General features: G+C 38.4%; 1 protein-coding gene across 1 annotated transcript in view; it reads right to left on the minus strand.

Annotated features, from left to right (window-relative positions):
* Nucleotides 1-276: 276 nt before the first annotated feature.
* Xrcc2 (X-ray repair cross complementing 2) overlaps nt 277-20,364 on the minus strand; it is a 31,315-nt gene continuing 11,227 nt past the window's right edge. Inside the window, exons 2-3 of the mRNA XM_046429817.2 lie at nt 10,650-10,728; nt 277-1,231 (exon numbers count right to left, since the gene is read on the minus strand). Of these exons, the coding sequence (XP_046285773.1) occupies nt 513-1,231; nt 10,650-10,728 (798 nt within the window). The 3' untranslated portion in view covers nt 277-512. The remainder of the gene's footprint in view (nt 1,232-10,649; nt 10,729-20,364) is intronic.

Here is a 20,364-nt window from a genome sequence, read left to right on the forward strand (position 1 = left end):
CACCCAGCTAATGAGGAGGCTAAGGTAGGAAAATCCCAAGTCCAATGCCAGTCTTGCAAGCACAGGCAACATAGGAAGACACCACCTTAATAATAACAAAATATGTTCCAGCCTTCCATAGTTCTTGGTATGGAAGGTAGATGATAAGGTATCTCTAATGACAGAATTTCTAAAGTCATAGCTTTATAATGGAGTTACATAAGATATGAGCAATACATTTAAACTTTGCCAAACAAATTAAGTACCTACATGAATTTAAAAAAATGTGACACAAAGTTATAAAAGTCCATTTTATTCTGAAATATGCATATTATTTAGTTTCAAAACAATTTAATTGTGAATATCACTTTGTTTGATCTTCAATGGCCTAGAAACAGAATCGTCTGAAGTACTGTACTAGTTTAAGAAATTATTTCCCTGAGGTTAAAACTTTAGAATCAAATCACTTTAGCTTATAAAAGACCTTTTAAGACTTACACTGTAGCTTACAAAAGGCTATTTTATGATGCATCTCAACAAAACTCAACCCCACTTTCTCCAATGATAAAAATATGTTTTTTTAAACTGTTACTTTGTAAATGACAGGAAACTAATGAGAATTGGCTGCTGCTTTTAGAATCATCTTGTTTGAAGAAAAATATTCTGTGCTTCACCACTTGTTGCCATGCCTTACAGAGATAGGGTCTGTAGTCTGTATCAGCATCACATGGGCGACTAGAGGCAGAAGGCCCTTCCAGAGAGTGTGAAGCTTTCTGCATGATACTCTGTGTTGTTGCAAAAAGAACCAGGCGATACTCATTTACCAGTTTCTTTAGGAACTGAGCACATTTCTTCAGAGTAGACTCCTGTAAATTAACACTTTCTCCTCCATTGGCACGGTCCACCCAGTAAAAAGCTGACAGGCTGTCTATAATCAGAAGGCAGAGAGAGGGATGACTGCAAATCATAGTCTCTAGTGAATACAGTGTGAGCAGTAACTGGGTGCTGCTATTACAGTATACCAAAAAAAATCTTCCAAGGCAGTATTTTATTATTTCTTCAGAGCTTTGGGATAGTCTATGCTCAAGAATTGTAACAAGTCGAAGCATGTCAAAGTGGTAATCTGTATCAATAAATAGGACTTCTACTTCCAGTCCACCTTCTGACTTTGGAAGTATACATCGTGCTGTTAAATGATAAAGCATTTCTGTTTTTCCTGTTCCTTCTGGACCATGAAATTCAAGAATATCACCTGTGTAAAATTTAGAAATGTCAGTCAAAATGTAGCAGCACAACAGTAGGCTACAAAATGAAAAGTTTTAAAAGGACATTTACTGGAATGTGAACAAAGATCTAAATCCACTGACCAAAATGGATCTGTATGAGTAAGTGCAAAAAAATAAGAAAATTATTATTACAAGTCTGAGAAAGAAGTCAGTCTTTTTTCTTTCCTTTTTGTGGTACTGGCAACACCAGGGCCTTATGCATGCTAGGCAAATACTCTACCACTGAGCTATATCCTTCCTAGCCCAGGAGTCAGTTATTAATTAGTGTCAAGGGAGTCAAAACAAACACACAGCAAGAAGACTGAAAGGAGCCCAGAGGAATTCTCTGGGGTCAGGTCCACATGCAGTCACATTTTAATGGCGATATTAGAGAGTTAAGAAGAGTACTGCAGATCTCAGGCCTGGCTACTACAGAATACATCATTTCCAAGTAGTTGATTATACCACATCCATTCTCTCCTTTCTCCTAAAGTGTAAACCCCCAATTAGTGGGGGAAGGCAATATATTCACCTTAAAAACTACTTGACAGTTTCTCTTGAGAAGAATGGTAACATAGCTGAAGCCACCGAGACACAAGATATCTACTGGGGATTTCTAAGTCTGTATCACATTGGGGTGTGACTTTTATCCCATCATTCCCTTGCCCTTGAAGCCGTCACCTTGGAACATGTAGTTGAGGATGCAGGTGCCCTGAGGATGGTGGAGCAGAAGGGCAGATGGTGCCCCACACCAGCTGTGCACAGCCTGCCTCAGAGCACTTAGGATGTGGGGAAAATCAGCTTCTCCCTGGGGGAGCCACTAAGCTGGACTTCCTTTACATGAGGCAGAAATAATTCTTAACTAGGAGCTGTCAGTCTGCTGACATTATGGGAAGTACAATTTTTGACTGTAATTTCATATACTACAGATGATGACAGCTCAGGGCTCTCAAGCCTTGTGTGCCAACTGCCTCCTTCAACTGAAAACATCTTCAGACCACTGTCAGCTGTCTTCACTACTGCAACATCTCTTGAAACTCTACCCAGATGCATTGTAGATTATCTTCTTATAGCATAAAGAAAAGACAACTAGTCTGAACTCCAGAGCTCTTTCTATATAGGTTCTCATAACCCTCATTAACGATAGCACAAGTGAAATAAAACAATACTTGGGGAGACTGTCCTGCTTCTGGGGCTTTCCAAAATGCATTCTAAAGACTAATGTTTTAAACCTTGCTAGTTTGCTTGTTATTATTATTAATTTATGGCTGAACCTAATTTATGACTGAACTACCTGACTATAAACACTATATTTAAAGTAGATTCTTAGCTGGACATAGTGGTGCATGCCTATAATCCCTGTGGCTCAGGAGGCCCAGGCAGGAGGATCACGAGTTCAAAGCCAGTCTCAGCCATTTAGAGAGCCCTTAGGCAACTCAGTGAGAACCAGTCTCTAAAGAAAATACAAAAAAAGGTCTGGGGATGTTACTCAGTGGGTAAGTGCCCCGTGGGTTCCATCATCTGTACCAAAAAAAAAAAAAAAAAAAAAAAAGTACAGATTCTTAGGTCCAAACCAAAATAGAATCTAAATAAGAATTCAGTTATTTTCCTGTTATTACTAATAAACTACTGGATGTTGGAATAGTCACAAATAATGTATAAGAAGTCTAGGATACAATTAGATAGGAGAAATAAGTCCTACTATTCTACTACACATAGGATAATCATGGTTATCAATGTATAACATATTCCAAAATCGCTAGAAAAAGGGATTTTGAATGTTCTTACTGTAAAGAAATGATAAATATTTGGGGTAACAGATATGTTAATTACCCCATGGTTGTTATGTAAGGTACACATTGTGCCCTATAAATATGTTAATTACGTGTCACGTTGCCACTACACCATATTATAAGATAGTACATAAAACTTCAGCCAATTCCCATTATAATTGTACATACAAGTTGCAATTCCAAATTTTCTAAAGAAATTTTTAAAATTATTCTAACCTCAGGGAGCAATATTAACAACTATTCCTTAGTCTTAACAACTGCTCCTGGATACATATTAAAAGTTCACATAGCCAGGTGTGTTGGTGCACACCTATAGTCCCAGCTACCCTAGGAGGCTGAGACAAGAGGATCACTTGAGCCAGGAGTTAAAGGCCAGCCCAGGCAATTAACAGAGTGACTTGGGTACAGGAAGCTAGGTGTTTAGCTGGCCCTGTCCCTCTGTGTTCCCAAGGAAGTAGGTGGACCCATTCCCCACTGAAGGCTTCCATTGCCCTGTGTCACAGGAGCAGCACACCTGAGGGGACGCCAACACAGTGAAGGTTAGCGGCCAGGGGAAGCTGAAAAGAGCTTAGGAAGGTTCACCTGAAGTGCTCCAAGGGACGTGCTGGACAGGAGAGGCACCGAGGGGGAGAATAGAGGCAGATTGCACCAAATCTTCCCCCTCATTTCCCAGAAGAGCAGCTGCAGGGGGCTGAGAGGCACAAGAGCACCTCACATCTGACAAGGACTTCTCCATACAGGCTCACAGATCCTAAGGCTGAGGTGGGGAAAGCAATCTGTCATCCCCATCCATCCCATTATCATGGCCTACAATTACTATTTACTTAATTATATTTTCTATTAGCTTCCTTAGTTTGGACTTGAATATTCTATCCCCAACACAAAGTTGTCTTTTCTTTATGCTAGATAATCTGCTGAATGTAGGTCAGCAGATTACTTTCTTCTTAAGATCCTCTTGAATGACATCTAAAGAATAAAAATTATGTTCTACCTGTGAGGGCTAAAAACACAAGTCAATTTTGGAAGGAAACTGGTCTGGTAGGGTGTCACAGGTGGCAGTATGGCCATGGTTAGCAGAGTCCTCCAGATACCAAGAACCAGAGATCCACACAGGAGGTGAAGTAAGAAGAGGAACAAACTGCAGAGGGCTGGGCCTGGAGGCCAAATGATGCTGACACTTAGCTGTGAGTTCCTTAGACAGGCTAGGCAGTACCTGCACAAATCCAGCACATACATGAAGTAGAGATTTTAAATTAAAATAAATATGCAGACAAGAATCCGATTACTGTAGCAACAAGGGCAGAATGTGAGGGTGCTATGTTAAGTGAAACAAGCCATTCAGATATGGAAGCTAAGAAGGTGGACCTCACAGAAGCAGAGAGAGGTACAGTGATTACCAGAGGCTAGGAAATGTAGTAAGGGGAATAGAGAAAGACTGGTTAATGGTTATAAAAGATATAGCATAGTAGGGCGACTAAGGTCAATGATAATTTATTACATTTTTCAAAATGGCTAGAAGAGAGGATTTGGGGGGCGGTACTGGGGATTGAACCCAGGGGCACTTGGCCACTGAGCCACATCCCGAGCCCTATTTTGTATTTTCTTTAGAGACAGGGTCTCACTGAGTTGCTTAGCACCTCGATGTTGCTGAGGATGAACTCGAGATCCTCCTGTCTCAGTCTGGGGCTGCTAGGATGAGAGCTGGGATTAAAACTTCTGGGATCACAGGCATGCACCACAAGATCTGGCTAGAAAAGAGGATTTGAATGCTCCCAACACAAAAAAAACCCCACAAATGTGCAGTGATAGAAATGCTAATTATGCTGATTTGCTCATTATTCCTTGTATGCATGTAGCACAATACACCACATAAATATGCACAATTATTATGTCTAATAAAAATAAGAAAAAACAAATAGAAAATAACATTTAAAAATTTAGCTTTCAAAATGGTGTGTATCTCTAGGTTAACAAAATAAAGACACCCAACAGCCACTTGGATTTAAGATCTGAGACAGTCACAAGGGGCTGGATATAGCAATATGGGAATGATCTCCACAGATACAACGAGAGTAAACTGAAGACTCTTTTCAATGAGTAAGAGAAGTGGGTAAGGATACAAATTGAAGAATACAAGGCCAAAAACTCAATCCTTGGGATATACCCATAGTCAGAAGAGTCAGAAGAAGATAGATAAAACAGAAATTTAACAGAAAAGTCAGGAGGAAAAACACTGCAGGATGCAAAAGAACATTTGCAGAGTGAAACAGTACTAAATGAGAAATCTAGCAGAAATGTCACAGAAATGAAAAGATGACATGGAAAACAGAGAAAGACCACTCGCTGGTCAGGAGAGTGGCCTAAAACACCAAGTGTGTAGCCTGCACATGTGCACTTTGCAAACCAAATGCCAAAAGCTGAGACACTCAGAAGGCAGAGGGAAAGGCCCTGTGGGTGCTCACTGCTATTCAAGCAGCAGCAAGGACAGAGCTGGACTGCAGGGTGTTGGAAATCATGAGTACCTGGAAACCGACAGCTTGGGGCACAGCCATTATTTTAAGAGAAAAATTCAACATGAATCGAGAGGATCAGGAGAAGATAATTTAAGATAAGAAATATAATAAATTTTAGGTAAAAAGGAATCCCACAGAGAAAGAGACATATATGGAACTGGTCAGAAGGTAACAGTGAGAGATCTCTTGGGTACTTCTGGAATTTCCCGAATAGAAACCCTGAAAACTTAGCCAAGTATTTTCTTGAAGAGGGGGTGGTGATCATAAGGTCATTCAGCAGAACTCAAAAAGATGGAGAACTTGAAGGCACTTACCTAAATGGTTTCACAGGTTTCCTAAATCCATACATTAACAAAAAGTACCTGAGGTAAGTCTTCTACAGATTCCTCAGACTCTTGTTTGGCATGAATGAAACCAATGCAAACAAGTTTCAGGTTAAATCGCTGGATAAGAGATCAATACACAGATAATGACACACTTCCCTTTTACAGATGATAGCAAAGCAGATGTAAAAAAGCCATTTATAGCCAGGTGTGGTGGTACAGGCCTGTAATCCCAGTGACTCAGGAGGCTGAGCCAGGAGGATCGCCAGTTCAAAGCCAGCCTCAGCAAAAGCGAAGCACTAAGCAACTCAGTGAGACCCTGTCTCTAAAGAAAATACAAAATAGGGCTGGGGATGTGGCTCAGAGTTCAATCCCTGGTAACAAAAAAAAGTCATTTACAACAAATTAGGAAGTAAACTCTGTAAACTTACCAAGTACACATGAATGTTATCACTAAGATCCTTGAACTAAATTCCCTACAAATGTGTTTAATGATGAACATGTACTGTTTAATTGTTAAGATAAAAATCACATAAAAATATTATGTTCTGTAGAGAGGACATGGTCCTTTTTACTTTATTTGAAGTCACTATCTCATGTATTTCTATGAGCTTTTACAAAAAAAGAAGAAAAAAAAATCACCTTTGTCCAGCCGAAGTATTGAATATGACAAGTTGTAGTTAAAAAAAAAAAATCCCTACAGTTTGGCACTTGAAAAAATTAAAACTAAGTCAGAAAATCTGGATGGTTTGGCCCTGACAGTTACTCTTACAAATAGATGCTGTGAGGAGTCAGGGTAACAGATTGTCAGGAAGAGTCATGAATCTAAAATGCTTCAAAATAAGGAAAAGTAAGAAAAGCCAAAAAATACATCATCTTGGTACCAGTGTACTAACTATATAACAAATATGTTAAATTTGCAGATGATAATCATTACAGTATTGAAGAAATATGAACTGTTACATGGTATAAATAACTACTATCCAAAAAGCATCAAAAATATGTTTACCACAGCATTAGACCCTTCAATCCCTCCATGTCTTCTTGCTTCAACGTTTGCTTCCCTGTAACAATTCCCAATAATGGACGTTGCTATGACTCTAGTGATTTCAGTCTCACGTGTGCTATTGTTCCACAGGAGTATTTGTCCAACTAGTTGTGCAGCTATAGGATCGATGACAGTTTTAAGTACACATTTTTGTAGTGTCGAAATGTGTTTTCAAAGTTTCCTAATGTAGAAGTCGTGCCACAAACCCATTTTAACATGTCAACAGTTTCATAACATTCACTTTAATAATACACTTTCCTATGGAAAGAACACAAAGACAGTTCAGTTTTGTCTAACACATTTTATCAAAATTTGACTTTGATCATTGATGGATTAGGGTTTTGTTTGGCTAACAGATATGCTGTACAAATGATACTACAGCAGTCCTTCAAGCTGGATGCTGAAAGCAGGGGTAAAGACAGTGACTCAAGTCTAATAAGGAAAGAAGCACACGTAACTGGAACTATCCATGGATATTCGGGTTGCTTCCACCTCTTGGCTATTGTCAATAGTGCTGCTGCTTCAAGATCTTGTTTTCAATTCTGCATATAAAACCAGAACTGAGATCACTGGATCATATGGCAACTCTGTTTTTAATTTTTGGAGGAACCTTCATTCAAGGATACATACAGTGTAAGGACAGTATCCTTTTTCAGTCCCACCAAAAGTGCACAATATTCCAACTTCTCTATATCCTCATCAACACTTGTATTTTTTTTTTAAATAGTAGCTATTGTAATGAGTGTTAAGGGCATTTTATAATGATAAATGGGTCAGCCAGCAACAAAACATAACAATAACAAACTTTACAAGCACAGCAATACACAAAGCCAAAACTGATAGGAACAAAGGAAGAAACAGACAATGCAGCAATCACGTTTGGAGACCTCAATACCTCACTCTCAACAATGGACAGAGCAACCCAACTGACGATCAGCCAGGAAACAGGAGAGTCTACTAACATTAAAAACCAACCACAACTAGGAAATGTCAACAGACCACTTTGCCCAACCACAGGAGAATACTTAATTTTCTCAAGTACGTATAGAAAATTCTCCAAAATAAACTACATTAGGCCATGAGTCAAATCCCAATAAATTTAAATAGATTGAAACCACAGAAACATGTTCTTCTGATCAGAAAAGAATGACGAGAGAAACCAGTAGCAAGTACAAGAAGAAACTATAAATCTTCTTGTCCTTGGATTAGGCAATGGCTTCTTAGGTATGATATCAAAGGAGGAAAGACAAAAGAAAAGACAAATTGGTGGGACTGCAAATTGGTACAACCTCTATGGAAAGCAGTATGGAGATTCCTTGGAAAACCTGGAATGGAATCACCATCTGACCCAGCTATCCCACTCCTCAGTTTATACCAAAGGACTTAAAAATCAGCATACTACAGTGATGCAGCCACATCAATGTTCATAGAAACTCAATTAACAATAGCTAAGCTATAGAACCAACATAGGTGCCCTTCAATAGATGAATGGATAAAGAAATTGTGGTACATATACACAATGGAATATTATTCAGCCATAAAGAAGAATGGAATTATGGCATTTGTTGGTAAATGGATGGAACTAGAGGCTATCATGTTAACTGAAATAAGCCAATCCCCAAAAACCAAAGGCTGAAAGTTCTCTCTGATATGCGGATGCTGACTCACAAGAGACAGGGGGTGGGGGGGGGGGTGGAATGGAGGTTCATAGGATTGGACAGGGGAGAAATGGGGGAAAGTGAGGGAGGAAGGGGATGGGAAAAACAGTAGAATGAATTGAAGACAACTCTCCTATGTTCATATATGAATACATGACAGTATAACTTCACATCATGTATAACCACAAGAATGGGAAGTTATACTCCATGTATATATATCAACATTCATTCTACTGTCATATATAACTAAAAAGAACAAATAAATTTAAAACAATTAAAAAAAGATAAATTGGACTTTACAAAAATTAACAAATTTTGTACTTCAATGAACACTATCAAGACAAAGACAACCTACAGAATGGATAAAAATATTTGCAACATATATATATGATAAAGGGTTTCTTTTACCTGTCATATGTAAAGAACTCTAAAAATTCAATAAAGACAACCCAATACTTTTATTTTATTTTTATTTATTTTGGCACCAAGGATTGAACCCAGGGGTACTTAACCATGAAGCCACCCCAATACCTTTAAAAAAATTTTTTTTGAGACAGGGTCTGGCTAAATTGCTTAGGACCTCGCTAAGTTGCTGAGGCAGGCTTTGAACTCATGATCCTCTTGCCTCAGCCTCCTGAGCCACAGGGATTACAGGTATGCACCACTGTGCCCAGCCCAATATTTTTAAATGAGCAAAGGTTCTGACATCTCTCCAAAGAAGATACACAAACTGTCAGTAAAGATGCTCAACATCATTAGCCATCAAGGAAACATAAATCTCAATCACAATGGGATACAAGTTCACACTGACTGGGATGGCTATTATCACAAAGACAGTAAAAACTATTTCCAAGATGTGGGGAACTGGAACTGTCACACATTGCATAAGTACATAACACATACATAAGCTAGTGACAACTTAAATGTGAAGCTACTTTGGAAACCAGTTTGGCAGTTTCTCAAAAGGTTAAACATAGTTACCATATAACCTAGCAATTCCTATCATAGGTATTATCCAAGAAAAGTGAAGACATCTATCCACAGATAAACTGTACACTGGTAAACATAGCAGCATTATTCCTAACAGCTAAAATATGTTAACAACCCAAATGCACGTCAACTAATCAATGGATAAACAAAATGTTCTATACTCTACAAACGAAACATTCAACCATAAAAAGAAATGGACTTTTGATACACCTTACCATAAGAACACTGAAAACATTACGTAAAGTAAAAGAAGCCAGTCAAAGACCACATATTATGATTACAAGAATAATTAAATAAAAAGAAAGGGCAAATCTAGAGTTGGAAAGTGGATTAGTAGTTGCCTAGGGCTGAGATACATGGGATGACTACTAATAGGGATGAGTGTCTTTCTTTCTTTGTGGTGCTGGGGATGGAGCCCAGGACCTTGTGCATGCTAGGCAAGCGCTCTACCACTGAGCTTCAGCCCCAGCCCTGGAATGGGATTCATTAATGGGGGATGAAAATGTCCTAAAATCCATTATAGTGATGGTTGCAAAACTGTGTGACTCTACTAAAAATGAACAGCATACCAAAATGAGTAAATCATATATCTATAAAGCTGTTATATTAAAAGAATCAAAACAATCTAAATACATTACCTTCTTTCTAAGTCTTTCTTAGTGTACAAGTGCTAATAGAACAAGTAAGCACCTATTTTCTCTGCTGTAAAAATACTAATGGAGCAAGTGGGCAATTGAGGATTCCCCTGCAACTCTGCAAACTTCTAGAGAAAAAGAATGGAAATAAATCATACCAACAAAACCCCCATAAATACTATTATGTGATGGGAAAAAAGAAGGAGGTCAATGTATACTCTAAGGATTTACGGCACATAAGCCAAACTTCATCTCATCTGATACAAAGACTTAAAAACTTTGTTACACTGTTTTGTTACTTTTCAACTGTACTGTTTAGATCTATTTAGCTTCTAACTAGGAGTATGTGTGTATATATGAATGTGTGTGGGGGGGAATTTTATAAAACTTAAATTATATTTAAATTAAAACTTAAATTATATTTATATTGAAGTTGTGTTTTTACCATGCACAGGTGAATCTTCATCAAACAGATTTGGTTCTATTTCTTTCAAGGAACTTCTACCTTCAAGTCGGGCAAGGAGCTTATAAAAGAAGAGAGAGAAGGAAAACTTGTTTACTTAAAAGATACAAAAATCCTAGAATCTACATTTATAAATTCTCCCCAAAATCCATAAACTTTATAATTTTGAGAACTGGAGAAAATATGAAGATGGAAATATAACTTAGGAGAATATTGTTTGTTTATCCTTAAAGTATTTCGCTTCTGTTTATGTATCAAATACTGCTGGCATAGAGTGAGTCTGTGTCTTTGAAGGAATACAGTCAACCTTAGGACATAGGGACAAACTGCTTACTGGAGAAGATTTACCTTAGGTACCCCTTATCATCATCTTACCACAGTTGTTACACAATTATCTACTTTAATCTGCCCTATTCTGTCTGGTAGGGAGGGGGGCAAAGAAAAAGGGGAGAGGAAAATTTCTTTGAGGAGCTACCACCACTACTTGAAAGTTAAGTAAGAGTACCAGGCATTCAGGACAATGCAGCCAGAGTGCAGAGGTCATAAATAACGCTGTGGTTGGCAAACTGTAACAGACTTAAACGGCAGAGTTTGTGGTATGCAACAAGCATCCTGCACAGTCCTAAGGAGAGAAGTCAGAGCATGGAAGGTCTTAGATGCCAGGTTTAGGAGCTTACTGTTGACGAGAAAAGGGATTTGAAGCTAAATAGTGAAAAGCAATTTCCCATAGTTGGCAGGGTAGATGGTAGGGGCTCCAGATCCAGACTGCTAGGTCCCTTTTCTGGGCCTCAAGATTTCTCCTCTGTAAAGCAAGGATAACAAATGGTAACCCCCTTGATGAACATTAAATGTGCTAAAAAAGTGTTTGGCATAAAGTAATAAGCACTATGTAAATAGGAACTATGACTGTATTTCAAACAGATTGACCTGGTGGCTACTAAGGAGTAGATCTGAGGATGGTGAAATGAGGTAGGGAAAAGAAGGCTGGAGTCTGCCACACTAACTGGAGGAGTGCCTGCACCATGACAGAAGTAGCTAGGATGACAGGAAGCAGAATCAGTGATTTAAATGTCAATGAGAGAAATGTAATCAATGCTAATTCTCAAGTTTCCAGGATATCAGAACAGATTTGACAAATGACTATAACAAAAGGGAAAATAAAACATATCACAAATAGGAAGAAAACAATAACCCTTTATTTGCATTTCTTTTTTAACCAAAGGAAAAAGCTTCGGAAAGATTTAGTGAAGTGATGAAAAGGTACTACATGTTAATTAAAAAAAAAAATTATTTTTCATGGCACCAGGGATAGAACCCAGAAATACAGACTCAATCCCTCTGCAAGCACTCTGCCACTGAGCTACATTCCCAACCCTTTCATTTTAAGACAGGGTCTAAGCTGCTGAGGCTGGCCTAAATGTGTGATCTTCCTGTCTCAGTCTCCCAAGTCACTGGGATTACAGGTGTGCACCATCTACATGTTAACAAATATTTGTTGAACTGTACTGTGTACAAAGTAAATATACCTGTACTTACAAATGCAGATGTCCCTACCTGTGCTAGGTAAAATGGAGACTACAAAGATAAAAAAAGATAATAAACCTACCCTCAAGGGACTTGCAAGCTAGCAAAAAAAGGTAAAAATGCAGTGCTCAGAGAGAGCAGTCTGAGGGCATGGCCACAGTGAAAATCATCCTCAGAAAAATATAAAAACATTACTGCCATTGTTTCCTTTTTTCTTGGGGCTTACATTTCCACTGATGGCATAAAAGTTCTGTCAGTACCTAGTACAATCAAGGAAATGGTGTTGAGAAGTAAGAACATATTTTTTTCTTCTCTAGCATGCACTCACAGAGCAAAACTAGTTTTAGGTAATTTTATTAAATCATGACCCTTGGTACACTTTTGAAAATATTCCTTGTGAGGACATGGGAAGCATACTGTAAGTAATTCAGCCTTGCCCAAAGACAGGGCTGGTCTTTGTCATTGGCTCATCTCTAAACCCTCAGAATGTCCTGCCTGATTGAGGCATCTTTAGTCTTGAGCCCATAAGATACCAGGTCTTGTCTAAGAGACTGGAAGCCGAGGTCAGCTGTGTAGGAAGTTAACTATGTCTGTATGGCAGGGCCCCAAGACAGCCTCTGGACACCAGTCATGTGAATAACTAATGCTGTCCACTGTCACACATCGGTGCTGGGAGAATTTAGCCCTATCCACAACTCCACTGAAAGAGGACAACTGGAAGCTATGCGTAGAAGCCCTCTGAACTTTGACCCATGTGTCTTTTCCTTGGTTGATTTTAACCCACATTCTTCTGCTACTGCAAACCATGGCAAGTGCCACGGATGTCAGTGAGTTCTGAGTCCTTCTAGTGACTTACTGAACCTGAAGGTGACTGTGATGGTTAATTTTACATGTTAATTTCACTGCTGGAAGATGCCCAGATAGCTGCTACTAAAGCATCATTTCTGGGTGTGTCTGTTTCCAAAGACAGCATTTGATCAGCAGATTGAGTAAAAACCAATCTACCCTTACCCCTGTGGGTGGGCACCATCCAATCCTTCAAAGGCCCAAATAGAAAAAGGCAAAGGAAAGGTGAGTTCTTTCTCCTATACAGAGCAGGACATTAATCTTCTCCTGCCCTTGATTCTTGAGATTCTGGGCCTAACATCAGTGCCCCCCATATATGCCAAGGCTTCAGCCTTGAAGTGCGAGTTACCTTCTGACTCCAGCTGAATTATACAACCAGTTTTCACAGACCTCTAGGTTGTTGTCCGCATATATCCAGTATGATTCAGCCTCCATATCAAACAAGCCAATTCCCATAATAAATCTGTTATCTATCTATCCATCATATTGGTTGTTTCTCTTTTGGTATCAGAGATTGAACCCAGTGGTGCGTAATCCCTGAGACACATCCCTGGCCCTTTGTACTCTTTATTTTGAGACAAGATCTTGCTAAATTGCTAAGGCTGGCTTTGAACTTCCAATCCTCCTGCTTCAGCCTCTCAATGCACTATATTTCAAACAGATTGACCTGGTGGCTACTAAGGAGTAGCTATTGATTGTTTCTTGAACTCTGATTTGTACAATCTATAAAATTCAGTGAACCAGTATTTTCAAAGTTCCAAATCATGATGTGAAATAATTCTTGGGCAAAATATTTACTCAAAGTCCAAAATAAAATTACCCATGAGCAGTGGTGCACACCTGTAATCCCAGCAACTCAGGAGGCTAAGAGTGGAGAACTGTCAAGTTTGTCAAGCCAGTCTCAGAACTTAGCAAGGCCCTTTCTCCAAAAACAAATAAAGGGCTAGGGATGTAGCTCAATGGTGGTGCACCCCTAGGTTCAATCCCCAGTACCACACATACACACACAAAGTATGAGATATATCAGTGAATTTTAATGTATGCAAAGATACAATAAATTTTTTTATTGCACACTGCAATTAACCCTTAGAAATACTACCAGAGAAGCTTTGGTGTAGTATTAAAGAAAAATATCCAGTTATCTGAAAAGATCTTGAGTGCTCCTCCCCTTTCCAACTACCCATCTCCAAGAGGATAGATGGTCTTCATAGACTTATTTAACCAAAACCACACACTGTAATAGACTGGGTACAGGAAATAAACTCAGTTAACTTTTATTAAGCCATACATTAAAGACTTGCAAATACATATAACAATGCACTTCTCTCATGAAATTTGTTTAGGAAAATACAATTATTGTTCATAAATATATGTATTATTAATAATGACATTCAATGGGTTTATCATTGTTACTTGTACATGAAGATAATTTTTAAATTTGTTTCACTGACAGATAATAACCCATATAAACAAATGCTATTTGAAACCTCAATAATTTTTAAATGTTTAATGCAGTCCTGAGACCAAAAAGTATAAGGACCACCGAGTTCCAGGTTTCAGAGTTCAACTTGAAAAATAAGAGAAATTTTCACAGACAAGGTGGAGCATATAATATATAAAATTATGAAATATCATTAAAAGCTTATACACAAATTCATCAGAATTAACTTAGGAAATTATTCTAATTGTTTACTCTCATTGCTCAAAACATTTTAGAACACTTCCCTCTAAGAATTTTTAATATAGTATTCAAGACAGTATTATAACTTTGTTGATTTGATACTTGGACAAAGATGATATTTTTATCCTGACTCAGCCAACATGTGTCTGATTTTCTACTGTTATTTGAAAATAAAATTCATTCTCGAAGAAAACTGTGCCATTGAATATATTCACAACAATGTTTCACAATTGTCAAAGCAGAGTATATCAAATACAAAGAGGGTGACAGGACCTGCCAAAACCTGGAATTAGATGTGTCCTTAAATTTAAGCTTAGAAATAATGGATAGTATCAGCAATTCATAGAAGTCAGTCTGTGAGATAAGAATTTCCAAACCTAAGTAGAAAATACCCTTAAAATCTGGAATATACTTGACTGGTTGTTACAGAAAATTGAAATTGATGTTGCCCACATTCAAGGAATGGGTCAAAGAAGCCAGGAATACTCAACCTGCAGTTTCAGAAGGGAAAGTAAGTTTATAAGTGATCATAAGAAGTAAGTTCTGCTTGACATGATAGTTTAATCCTCTTGGAGACTGACCTATCTAGAATCAGGGCTTGGTGACTACTAGAGTTTGGATCTTCAATGTCCCCCAAAGGCCTTGTGTTGAAGGTATGGTACCCAACCTGTGGCACTACTGGGAGGAGGTAGTACCTTCAGGAGGTGGCGCCTGATGGAAGGAAGTTAGGTTACTGGGGGTGTGCCTGCAAAGGAGATACTGAGATGCTGGTCCCTCCATTTTTGCTTTTTGGCCACCATGAGGTGAGGCAGTTCCTCTGCTATGCCCTCTTACATGATGTATTTGCTTCACTATAGGTCCAAAGGCCAAGGCCAAGCAATTGAAACCTCTTAAACCGTGAGCCAAAATAAATTTTCCTTCTTTCTGTAACCCTAAATTGTTTAGCTCTGGTATGTTATTTATTTATCTATTTATATATTGACCACTGAGCCACATACCCAATCCCATTTTGGATTTCATTTAGAAAGACAGGGTCTCACCGAGTTGCTTAGCACCTTGCTTTTTGCTGAGGCTGGTTTTGAACTCAAGATCCTCTTGTCTCAGTCTCCCGAGCCGCTGGGATTACAGGAGTGCGCCATCATGCCTGGCTTCAGGTATTTTATTATGGTGATAGAAGCTGATTCAACAGTGATGGCAGCTGTTAGGATAACTCAGATACAGTGAGGGTCTGGCTCCAGGAACCCATGGAAACCAAAATCCATGTGTGCTCAAGTCCCTTATATAAAATGGCATAATATTTTCACATAGCCTACCACATCCTCTTGTATACCCGAAATCATCTCTAGATAACTACAATCCCTAATAGCAATACAAAGCCTATGTAAAGCATGGTTTGGAGAGTAATGATACGAAAAAAGATATGTACATGAATAGTATAGATGCAGTTATTTTTCCAAATTTTTTTGATCCATGGTTGATCTAATCCATGGAAACAGAACACACAAATATGGAAGGTTAGCTGTACTTCTTGATTCTTGATTCCTTAAGTAAACTTTCTGAGGTGGAGCTTCCTAACTAGGAAAGGACACACAATGGATACTAATATTGTTCACTAATAAATATGGCATTTAGATTGTGAATCAGTATCTGCTAGGTTTCATTACTATAACAGCTATCTAATAATAGAAACTATTTGTGTTTATGGTGGTATCAGCAATACATTATATACACTATCACCTTTGGCACATTACCCAATTTGTCATTATTCAATTTTTCATACAAGAAAACTAGTAAATTCCAGAGTCCGAATTCAACCAAGATCTCGCTGACTCCCAAAGCCTGGAATTTTCCTACTACGCCATCCAACCCCCGAGTCACAGTCACAGAATCTAACCAACTCTGAGTATAGGAACTAAACTGAATTTCTGGACCTATTATGCCGCAGGTGGAATCTGACATCCTATGTAGGCAACTAACTGCTTTGAACCATCTCCTAGTGTAAACTTTAATGCCAACAAAGAGCCCAGCATTACTGGAGCAAGAATACAGTCTGCAAAAGGGGTAATACTCAGTTATACAGATATTATCAGTAAACATTTCATGCAAGTCAAATGGGTTCTAGGAATGAGGCAAGTGCTGGGATATGCAGATGTAGCGGAAATAGTTGCTGTCCTCCAAGAATTTAATGGGGAGACTCAAAGGGCTAAAAAAAAAAAAGTATAATAAAATTATGTAGGAGCTACAATAGAAGTATACATAAGGCACTGTGAAAACAAAAAAGGGATGGTCAGTTCTAACCTGTGCTAAGGCATCTTTAATTTTGAATGAGAGGTTTAACACATAGTGTATTTCTTTCAGTTACATACTGTAGTCTCCCTCATGTATGGTTTTAGTTACCTGTGGACAACTAATATCTGAAATTTAAATGGAAAATTCCAGAAAAAAAATTATACATGTTTTAAAATGTGCACCATTCTAAGTAGTATGAAGTGACAGGCATGAGTCATCTCCAGCGTGTCCACACTGTATATACCACCTGCCCATTAATTACTTAGTAACCATCTGTTATCAAATCAACTGTAATCCTTGAACACAAAGCCCAAGAGTAGTGATGCTGGAAAATCATATAAGTCAAAGAGAAACATTAAAATGTTTCCTTTAAGTGAAAAGGGGAACGTTCTTGACTCAATAAGGAAAGAAAAAAATATGACCAAGGTTGCTAAGACCTCTGATAAGAATGAACCTCCTAGCTGTCAAACTGTAAAGAAGGAAAAAGAAATTTGCTAATTTTGCTGCTATACCTTAACCTAAAAAGTTAAAGCCAAAGTGCATGCTAAGTGCTTAAGATGGAAATGGCATTAAATTTGTCAATGTGTGTATAGAGAAAAAAGAGCAATAGGGTTCTGTAGTATCTGTGGTTTCAGGCATCCATCGGGGGTCTTGGAATATATCCCCCATCAATGGGGAATTGCTGTACAAAATTTACATTGATGGTGAAACAATTCCTTCTATCTGGAATCGTCTCACCCTATTCCTTCAATTAAATCCCATAAGGTCTAGAACTACTGAATGAATGAAAATTCCATGCATTCTCAAGGTCTCATCCTTCCATGAGGCTATTTCCTTACTTAAGAAGACATTACTAAGATAGGCACAGTGGTGGTGTGTAATCCCAACTATTTGAGAGGCTGGGACAGGAGGATCATGATTTTGAGGCTAGCCTAGGCAACACAGTGAGACCCCCATCTCAAAAAACAAACAAAACAGGTCTCCCTTATCTGAAATGTAAACACTTTAAAGGAAAAGGATCTTGGCTCACCACCACCAATTCCATAATGCAATGCTTGGCAAAAACTTAGCTTCTACCTGCTAATTTAAAGGTAAAGAGAGCACTGACAGGTAGAACTGGGGAAACAATGGAGACTATAAAGAATCTCAAACTATTTATTATGTGATATATCATGTTTGGATAATCTATGCAAACATCTATTTAATAAAAATCAAGAAGTATTCTTATGGCTATCGTCAAGGTTCTTAATACACACTGACAAAAGTCCATTTTAGAGGGAGTGTATCTTTAATGCCTGTTAAATAGAACACATATCACATAGATTTTTTTAAACCTAATTTAGTTATGGAAACACCTTTTCATTAAAGGAAGCACTTTACTGCTTATACTAGAGCAAGAAGAGCACTTAAAATGAACCAGGAATGACATTAAGGCAAATGTGTATATAAGACTCACTGATTAAAGGCTCATTCCCCTCTCCCTTCACCTTTGGTGATTAAATCTGTTTGCAGATGGACCCCTGCGGTAGTCTCAAACATCCAGCTGCGGGTGTAGCTCAGTGGTAGAGTACCTACTTAGCATGCAACAGCCACTGGGTTTGATCCCCAGCATCATACCCAGAAAAAAGCAAACATCCTAAATCAAATATCCACAACCCTATCCTATAAGAGGCCCCGCTGAATCAATTCTTAGTAGTTTTACTACTGATTATGCAGAGGAAATTACTTTAAGAAAAATATGTATATAAACAGTAACACAAGGTTATATGCATAAGAGAAGCAGCTGGGATGAATAGGAAGGCAAGTGGAAGAAGTGTTAATATGAATATAATCAAGATAAGGTTTGGTCCTCAGCATGGACATTCCCTAGAATCAGAGGACAATTCCTCAGTCACTCTGATTCAGATACCCTTCAGGGCATAGGATTAGGCTTGACCCTTGAATCAAGCATTGGTCTAAACCATGCGGAAAGAGCAACTGTTATTTCATAATCCATGATTAAATTTTATTGTTTCTAAGTATATTCCTAGAAAGACTGCTGCTTTCATAATTACTTTTTAAAGAGAAATAATACTATTTGAAAATGAAAAACAGATACATAAAAAGTCAAGCACAAATTATTATACATACCTAATTAAGCAGTATTAATTTCTAACAGAATTTATAAGAACAAAGTTTAAACTTAAGAATTTATAACAAATTAATAATTCCAGTAAGTGCATACTTAAGATTCCATCAGGAAGTATACACTCTGCTTCAAAACTTCATTTGCACAGAAAATCAACTATATGCAAGTTCATAGCAAGAGATGGGAAAGCACAAAAACAAAACTGCAAAAGCTTTTGACAGCCAAATGCCACTATCCCACTTCCACTTGTAAGGCAGAAACTTCGCTGGACAAACACTTCTGGTGTATTCTCCCATCCTCTCTCTAATGTCCCCAAGAAAGGATTCTTCTAATGGGCAATACTAACAGCAGGAATTAAGACATATGCTGATCTGCTCCTTCCTCTTTGACAGCTTGCCTGCATGAAGGACACATTCTCCTAGGTTCCTTCGGTCCTAAAGCTAACAAAGGCAAGTTCTTAAGAGGGAAGAGAAGTAGCCTGGTGACTCACACCTGTAATCCGGGCAGCTCTGGAGGCTGAAGCAGAAGGATGGTGAGTTCAAAGCCAGCCTCGGCACCGGTGAGGTGCTTAGCAACTCAGTGAGACACGTCTCTAAATATAATACAAAATAGGGCTCAGGATGTGGCTCAGTGGTCAATGGCACCTGAGTTCAATCTCTGGTTAAAAAAAAAAGAGTGAAGAGAACTGTGAGTGTGTGTGTGTGTGTGTGTGTGTGTGTGTGAGAGAGAGAGAGAGAGAGAGAGAAAGATGGTATTGGTGGTGCAGGGGATTGAACCCAGGACCTTGTACATGCTAGGTAAGCACTTTACCAACTGAGCTATATCCCCAGCCCCAAAGAATTATTATTTTTTTTAAGGAGTAATGTGATCAACAGTGAGGGGTCCATAATGAAGAGGACATAGACGCTGCACTAGAAACTCAAATGTCACTCATAACTATGACAGGGAGAGGAGGGGAGGGAAAGGAAAGGGTAGTACTGGGGGCTCAAATGGAGAAAACTATAAATATGCTAAAGTGAACCTCACAATTATGAGTAACTATGATGCAATTAAAAAAAAAAAGACTGTGAGACAAGAAAGTGGAGGCAGTAGAAATAATTGCTGCCTCAAGGAGCACAGGAATGGAACTAGGAGGGGTATGGCATCAAGGGAGGTCTTTCCTGGGTTTGTTTTTACCTACTGTATTGGGATCCTGACAGGAAAAAAACTGATAAGTAGAAGATACAGAA

Source organism: Marmota monax, unplaced genomic scaffold (genome assembly GCF_021218885.2).
Source record: "Marmota monax isolate L192 unplaced genomic scaffold, Marmota_monax_Labrador192_F-V1.1 WCK01_AAM20220418_F8-fsc00193, whole genome shotgun sequence".
Classification (NCBI taxonomy): domain Eukaryota; kingdom Metazoa; phylum Chordata; class Mammalia; order Rodentia; family Sciuridae; genus Marmota; species Marmota monax.